General features: G+C 45.9%; 1 protein-coding gene across 2 annotated transcripts in view; it reads left to right on the forward strand.

Moving 5' to 3' along the window:
• The window catches only part of MME (membrane metalloendopeptidase), a 30,352-nt gene extending 21,901 nt beyond the window's left edge, over nt 1-8,451 (forward strand). For both annotated transcript variants that reach the window (XM_039713772.1, XM_039713773.1), the window contains exons 18-23: nt 457-576; nt 820-953; nt 1,898-1,963; nt 4,029-4,124; nt 4,523-4,599; nt 7,108-8,451. In XM_039713772.1, coding sequence (XP_039569706.1) covers nt 457-576; nt 820-953; nt 1,898-1,963; nt 4,029-4,124; nt 4,523-4,599; nt 7,108-7,207 — 593 coding nt within the window. In that variant the 3' untranslated portion in view covers nt 7,208-8,451. The remainder of the gene's footprint in view (nt 1-456; nt 577-819; nt 954-1,897; nt 1,964-4,028; nt 4,125-4,522; nt 4,600-7,107) is intronic.
• The last annotated feature ends 214 nt before the right edge of the window (nt 8,452-8,665 follow it).

The raw sequence follows: 8,665 nt of genomic DNA on the forward strand, positions 1-8,665 counted from the left end.
GCTTGGCCTATTTTTATTGATTCCAGTGGGAGTTACTTGTATTTTCAAGGGAAGAATAAATTCCTGTCTCTGAGATTGATTTGTGATGGAATGATCAAATAATCTATTCTTCCTGGGGGACACCCTCCCACTTCTCACAATGTTGTGAGGTTTGTTTAATGATGAGACTGAATCTGTGAATGCTAAGTGATGTAAATTGGAACAAACTGCTTTTTCCTGCAGAGCAAAAGAGTAACAAAGCAAAAGCTGGTCATGACTGTGGAAGTGTCTGAAGAGGGGGCTGGTCTTGCTGCTCTGTTGCTCCTGTCCTACAGCATGCCCATGTGTCAGTCACTTGTTGCTGCTGGGAGATCTGAGGGAACAGGGTGGCTTTGGCTGAAGCCCATAAGTGTCTGTCCCCACTGTACCTGCAGGGTAACAGGGCAGGGCCTTAATGTGCTGTGGCTTCTTTTGCAGTCTTCCCTGCGGGCATTTTGCAGCCCCCTTTCTTCAGTGCCTCCCAGCCCAAGTCTCTGAATTACGGCGGCATAGGAATGGTCATCGGGCACGAGATCACGCACGGCTTTGACGACAACGGTGAGCACTGAGCTGCTGGGGACAGCACTCCTGCACAGGCTGTTTGACATGCTGTGCTGCTTAATCCTTCCAGGGAGCACGGGAGAGGGACATGGATTTCCACACGTGAGATGAAGGCTGGATTTCTGAGGCATTGCAGTCCTGCTCTCCCAAAAGCACAGTCCAAAGTCTTGCTCGCTGCCCCCTCGCTGCACCAAACCCTCTTTTCTTGTATAAATAATTCTGTTTAACATACTGTTACAGGCAGGAATTTTAATGAGGACGGAGACCTCGTGGACTGGTGGACTGAAGAATCAGCACGGAATTTCAAGGAGCTGTCCCAGTGCATGGTGTACCAGTATGGGAACTTCTCGTGGGACCTGGCAGGTGGACAGAATGTAGGTCCTGTTTGAGGAGCTCCTGGTCTGACCAGACAGCCCTGCTCCCAGTGCCACATGGAAGGCACAAGAAGTTATTCCTCTCAATTCCACTGGCTGGCTTTTTACAGCCTGACAATATATTCCATCACACAGGATAGGGAAAAGATAAAACTCCCAGCCCTGAGGTTTTCCCAGAACATGTGTTGAAGTATGGGAACTCAGAGAGAGGCCAGTAAAAATAGAGAAGAAAATCTCAACATATTTTGCTGCCCTTTTATTCACACACTAAATTCAATCAAAGGATGATTCTAGATTTTGCAGCTTTGACTATTGTTAATCAATATGATGGACTAAAGGTTAAAATAAGGATTTTTTAAAAATAGAATTAGAGATTTCCCATTATCAAAGCTTCATCATCTTTGGTGCTATGTGACTGACTAAGGAATACCTGCTAAATAGAGATCTTCTACGTATCTGGCTACTAAGAAGCTTCTGAACTCGCTTACCACACAGAAAAATACCTTCTAGCAGATTTGCTGATGTCTGTTAACAGACAATTTCAGCAGTTTGGAGTTTGAATTTTGACTTGTTCTACAGACTACATTCTGTCCACTTCCTCTAACTGGAACTGTGGTAAGAAACTGAGGATTAAAGACAAGGAGAAAAGAGGAAGAATAAATGAACAATGACTAAGTAGCAGAAAATCTGGGTAAGATACAGAGCTGAGGAAGTTGCCTGGAAGGGAAGAAAGAGGATTAGAAAAACAATATTATTTTAAAACATGGATTTTGAGACAAGGGACATAAAGACTTTTCAGAGATTTTAACATAATCTTCTACTAAACCTTCAGATTTTAAGGTAATTCTTGCCGTTAGAAACTGGAAAATGCACAAAGTTTGGTGTTACAGGTCCAGGATGAGCTTTATTCCCAGAAACCAATACTTTTCCTTTCTATTTTACAGCTGAGCGGAATCAACACACTAGGAGAAAACATTGCTGATAATGGGGGTGTGAGACAAGCATACAAGGTAAGAAATATCCATTTCTCTATTTTAGCTGAAACTGTCAGAGATTAAGAAAATCAGTTTCAGAGTCTTGGAAGAGGAAACACAATTTCTGTGTTAGGGACAAGACCTACTGCACCATCAAGGCCTGGATTAAAGCTACTGGCCAGCTCTGGTATTTCTCTCATCCTGTTAATCGTGTCAGGCTGTAGATTACCTGTTTCTAGGGAACTCTTTTTCAATTTTTTTCCCCTTTGTGAATAAGGAATGTGTGGAATGGAAACATTTACTGGCTCACACTTGGACCATGACCTAAAGAAAGTGCTGATACCAGCAGCTGTCTGTCTCTGGCTGTTTCACCAGGTTTTTCATGTCAGGAAGGAGGGGCAGGATGACTTTCTTCTGACCCAGAGACATAAACACTTTGCTTTTCATCTTGTGCAGGTGACTTGGGCCCTCTGTACTGGTATCCCAAGATGTCAGAGACACTGAACTCCCTGCACTAAGCCTTCCGTGGGAGCTGGATGCTTTTTGGCTTTGCTTTCCTTCTGTTCCCCAAACAGCTGCTGGACTCCCTAGATTGGCCATGGTTGAGACTGAGAGTCAGAGAGACACAGGTTCTTTTTGTGAGCGTGGTCTGGAAGAGAGTAGCGAGTCAGCTTCTCTGTCAGCTTGCCTTGTTGTTCACAAATCTGATGGCTGCAAGCCTCAGCAACATGATCCTCCTTCTCCTTCCCTGAACACCTTCTTCTGTGGCAAAATACTCAGCACTTGACAACTGAGTGCTGTCACTGCTCAGCAAAGAGCCTCTGGGCCAACGCACGCTTCTCCAAGCTCTCACTGGAAATGGACATGTTTGAGGGCAAAGACAATTATTAATGCGAGTTTAAGGAATGGTTTGGAAGCCTAAAAGAGGCATCAGGCTTATTAGATTAGTCTGATCTTCGGTTACTGGAATATTTGTGCAAAGTACAAAGCCATGAAAGGGGATACGCTTTCTGAAAGGAATGGGAGTAGCCAGAAAAATTAGGTCAGAAGTTTTAAAAATTATTATGACATCATATAAACAGTAAAAAAAGGTCCAGAAGGAATCTTGAGAGGTCAGCATCCCACTGCCCTCCCCATGCAGGTAGAATCAAGCCCTTCTGCATCCTTCCAGAGGAGCATTCCCGCTGCCTCCTCCTGGCACTCCCAGTGCCACCATGGCTCTGCCTCCAGCAGTGCAAACACAACAATCTGCTCCTTTCTCTCCTGTGACCTTTCACATATTTGAAGACTTACATGCTTCAAGGCCCAGACTTCTCTCCTTTAGACTAAACAAACCCAATTCTTTCGATCTTTCCTCATAGGTCATGTTTGCTGGACCTCTGCTCATTCTTGCTGCTTTCTTCTGGACTCTCTCCAGTTGGTCCACATCTTTCTTGAAGGGCAGTGCCCAAAACTGGACAGAGCACTCCAGCTGAGCCCTGGCCAGCGCCGAGCGGAGTAGAAGGATTACTTCATGTATTTCATATAAGCCACTCCTGTTTACACATCCCAGTACAACACTGGCCTCTTCTGCAGTGCTGTGGCACTGTTGGCTCTCGCTCAGCTGTTATCCATGGAAGCTCCCAGAGCCTTTTCCATGGACCTGCTATCTGCTCATTCCTCAGCTGCACTCGGGCAGTTGATGGGCTTTACTCGTGTTGCTTTGGCACTGACTTCAGGCAGAACATTTCTGCAGCATCTTTCATCAGTGATGATACACTAACAACACATCGTTTGACACGTCTCCATAGGAAACACGAAAGCAGCTGTTCTTACTGTGGCACGGTTTTAAAGCCTTCTGCAATTCACTTTAAAAAACCAAACCCCCAAAAAACCTACAGTGGAAAAAATCTTTTTTCATAATGCAGCATTAGGTAATTGATAGCACAGTACTAAGAAATGGCCCTGTTGTCTTCTGCTTCAAGGTGGCACATGTGGGATGGATGGCCAAGGGAGGCAACGATTAATTATGTCAAAGAATCCATGTTCCTCCTTGTCATCATTTCATTTTGACTGGAAAAATGCTGGAAGTCGTAACATTTCTGCTCACTTCATTCTACAGGCTTATGAAAACTTTGAGAGAAAACACGGAAAAGAAAAACTTCTTCCTGGTCTCGACATGAACCACAAACAGCTGTTTTTTCTGAACTTCGCACAGGTATCCTTTACTTTGTGCCTGAGGGCTTTGAAAACTTGATGTTACAGTTTAACAGCAAGTCAGAGCAGGCTGACTCCCGTGGGCTAAGAGCTGGCAGAGCTGTAGAGCTGAGCAGTGTTCACTACACAACAGTGAAAATAAAGCCTTGTTAGGTGACTTTTATCTTTCTTAAAGATTAATTAATTCAGCCACTTATAAGCCTGGTATGAGGTGCCTTGTGCCCAGGTGCCTTTGTCTGAGGACAATGATGTATTTTCTTAACAAAATACACCCTTTTTTCTCTATGTGCTAATGTGGAATTTATTCTCATGAACATTAGGTGTTTCACAGTTAAATGACAGCAGGTCTCTTCCTGTAAAATCTTAGGCTAACGATGCTTCTCTTTGTTCCCTGTGCAGGTGTGGTGTGGGACGTACAGACCAGAATATGCAGTGAACTCCATCAAGACAGACGTGCACAGCCCAGGCAGATTCAGGTCAGCAGAGCCAGCACCCCCAGTGCAGCCCCAGGGTGTAGCACCTCAGCAGCAGGGCTCTTTGTGGGGGAACTGAAGAGACCCTGCCCAAGGGCTGGGCTGCCTTCCCAGGGGAGCTTTAACATGCACACATCTGCAGGCAGAGCACGCTGGGGCTGCTTAGGAGAAAGGCTGGGCTGTCCCTGTCCCTTCCAGCCCAGCACTGCCCAAACGGGCAAAGCCCTTCCCAGGCAGCTCCACGGGCAAAGCAAGGATGTGGGATTGTTGTCTCATCCTTGAGAAGATCCAGCTTCATTCTGTCCACACTGTGGAGCAGCTCTGAACAGTCTCCACCACAGGACACACACACCTTCCCCTGGCTGTCACTGTTACTGCAGAGTCCCAGTGCTGTGTCTGGAAGCCAGGGCTCATCCACAGCTCCCTGGCTCCTGCAATAGCTCCTGATAGGGTTCTTGTACACCAACAGCACGGATGAACTTTCATCCTCCACTGAGGTCACAGCTAGAATCAGTGGGGGATCACTGCCCCTCTAAACAAACGCATGTGCTGAGGTACAACAGCAGATGTGCATTCTGTGTCTGGGGTGCTCAGCCAGCCTTCCCAAGATCAGCTGGGCTCAGTTCAGTAGAGCCATGCAGGAAACGTGGCTGCTCAGGGTGCGAGCCTTTGAGCCAGACTAGGAGCTTTTCTTTTTATCTGAAGTCAGAGCAGCCTATTCATCAGCAGTGTAACAATGTGCTCTAATAAACCTGTTTGGTCCAATGCCACGGTATCAGTGGTAGTGCAGCCATCACAGCATCTGCTGGAAGGCTGAGTCATCTCCAGGCTCCATGTCCACAATAGCCAAGTTCAGTGCTGTTACAATCCACTACATTAATTCCACTATCTTTCTTTCAACGGCTTTTCACCAACTCTTGTTTGTCTGCCCCACTCAGATATTTAGTGAAAGCAGCGACTGTTCCCTCCCTGTTCTCGCCTGCCTTCACTGCGGGTGGGTTGTGCTATCTGGGATCTCTCCCAGAGGCACTTTGTGCACCAGCTCCTACAGTCATTCCTGTCTGGTCTCAGTGCTAATGAGGCTCCAGAGGCCCTTCAGAACCTCAGCACATCTGATCTGGACGAGGTACAAGGCCTTTGAAGCTGACTAGTTCAGCATCTCAGTGCCACAAGCTGTGTTTGTGTGCACCCTGGACACATCGCATCGTGCTGTGCTGTCTGTACCTCGGTAGGACAGGCTATAAACTTCACATGCAATGATACAAGTGTTCGTGAGAGACCAGACAACAGCCTCAGAATGGGCAGTCATTTACAGGATGAGGCCCCCTAAGAGCTCGAAAATAGAAAACATTTCATGAGACATACCCACAAAATTAACACCTAATAACATACTACACAAGTGTCACGAAGGCTCCCAAGGTGCCTTTTTTGATTATTATCTGGGGAGTGCAATGAGCCTTTTCAATACCTGCTACACTGACCGTGGGCTGCTTCTCCTCACAAGTAGGACAGGCAGTTCCTCATAAAAATTGTTAATTGCAGTGCATCCCATTTTAGCAGTCCTTGTTCATTGGAGCAGTGAAGCACAGCTAGATCACCAAAATGCATGAGGTTTCTGATAACCCCTTTTCTGTGCCATCTCCTGTTCCACTGCTGGCCCCCAAGACCAGGGAGTCACTTTTGGCCTTCTAGAACAATTGAAGTATTGCAAGTGTCAGTGCTGAACTTCACCTCAGCTTCTGTGGGCACACCCTGGTTCTAAAGAGGAACACAATTCTCAGAATAATCATTAATTACTCAAAGAAACAGTTCTTTAAAGAACTTCTGGACCATAATCAATGTCCATCAGTATCTGTATTTGACCTGTCTCCCTGCATAGGTGTGTGCTGTTGGATTCCCAGTCCTGAAGGAACAGTGACTCTATTCACACATGTTCACAATTACACATATAAAAGCAGCCTTAGCTGGAATGGCCTCGTACTCACTTCCCATGTTGAGTTGAAAGCCATTGTTTGTATGAGACTTTTTGCCAGAAAACTCATTCACTGGAAAATCTGTGCAGAACGCCCAGAGCAGCAGCATGATCTCAGTTGAAACCTGGTTGGTGTAAAAATGTAAATGAACATTCACTGACGAGTTACCACCACAGCCCTTGACCTCAGGGTCTTGTTTTCCCTTCACCAAGAAACTTGTCAGCAAAACGTAGCTAAAAAACCCTCAGTGAAAACTACTGACAAGTGAGAAATCTGTTCTAGGGGAAAGAACTGGCTTGTGAGAGCCAGCCACGAGGAGGGGACAGGTCCTGTATTTTTGGGGTTGCAACAGGGGCAATATGAACTGCAGAAGAAAACAACAGCCTTGAGGTGAAATGAAGCAAGTCAGAGCTCAGCAACAAGGCGTTCCCCACACTACACTGAGGTGACACAACAAAACAAGTTACAAAATACGGGTCATGTTGTTTGTTTCAAACCCAGGCGAGCAGCAATGACAGCGTGTTGCTTTGTTTTAAAGGGTCCTGGGGTCACTGCAGAACTCCCCGGAGTTTTCAGAAGCCTTTTCATGCACCACGAGAGACAACATGGATCCTGCCAAGAAGTGCCGCGTTTGGTGACGGGCTGCAAACCTCACATCTCAAGGAGCTTTCCAGGAAAAGAGACCTTTGCAGCTGACTTTGAGAAGGGGAGGAGGGAAGCAAGCTGAGTGGAATATGCTGGAGACATGGCTGTAATCTTGGTAAACATGCAAACCCCAAATCATGGCCCGTGGCAGCGCCGGAGGCAGCCTGGCTGGCTGCTGCTCCCCGCAGGACCCAGCTCCCCTGGCAGGGCACAGCCAGCCCTGACTGCAGCTGTAGCCCTGCCCCACAGCCAGCGGCTTTTGGGGTTCATTCTGAACGCAGAGTGTAACACACCATCCCCCCCGGGCCGGTGAACGCAGGTTTCTCATCAGGAAGGACTCAGTGACACACATTTTAGCCGTCATAACACGACAGAGAGACAACAGTTCATATCCCAGGGTCAGGCTCTGTACCCTCTGCTGTTGCGGGAAATCTGTTCTACCAAATGCTTTCAATTTTACTTGAAACCATTTACACAAGAGGAGTCCAAAGACCTGCTGTACTTAAGTAACTTCTCACTAATTACTCCAGCGTGTATTACCTGAAGTCCCTATTAACAACAGTTAATTTACAGCTTTCCAGCCCAACTGAAATCATAGGTAATTTATTAATTTCTGTACCTATAATCTGTAAGATTGTGATCAGAGACCCTTTCACCATTTTCTAAGCTTTATCTTGCTTTCTCTAAAATTTCTCTTTTTTAAAGTTTCTAGTAATGTATAAATCATAGTTTTTATATTTAAATCTTGAGCTACACTTTTGACTTGAAGTATTGTAACATACTTTATCAGTGGCTGCATAGAACTGGGAAATTGGACTAAAGCATGGTATCGGGCAATAAGATAAAGCCTACAAAACTGAGTTCTCCAATGGAGGGCACAGACATTGGAGTTTTCAGGCTGACTGTCAGTGCTTAGGCTCTGATCCTGCACATTACTTGTACGTGTTCTGACCAATGTCAGTCCCCACATCAGGAAAGCTGCACAGTTGATTGCAAGAGTCTGAAGGAGCTTTAAGTAAGAGGGTAAAAGGCTTTAAATCTGCAATGATATGTATTAAACATCCTCATGCAGATTGCAAAGGAACTTACTGCTTTGTTTATCAAAGCAATTTCCAAACCAAGTACCAGATACCTCAGATGACTGCTACAATAGGTCTATTTAAAAACCTATGTCCTTTTAGCTGAGTTTGTCATCTGATCAAAACATTTTGATAATAAACTGAAATTATGAGCCAAATGCAGTGTGTGTTCTTCACAGGAATTATGAAAATACAAATTCTCTGCAAATAGATGTCTGTGCTTGCCCCTGAGCCCCACAGACCACGACGAAGAAATCCGTGTCACAGCTCCCGGGATCGGCTCAGGAGCGAGCCTCTCGGAGAGGGGAAACCCAAAGCGTCTGTTTTCACACGGAAACCAACATTTCACACAGGAACCAGCACTCCGCACAG

Source organism: Passer montanus, unplaced genomic scaffold, assembly GCF_014805655.1.
Source record: "Passer montanus isolate IOZ18808 unplaced genomic scaffold, ASM1480565v1 scaffold29, whole genome shotgun sequence".
Classification (NCBI taxonomy): Eukaryota; Metazoa; Chordata; class Aves; order Passeriformes; family Passeridae; genus Passer; species Passer montanus.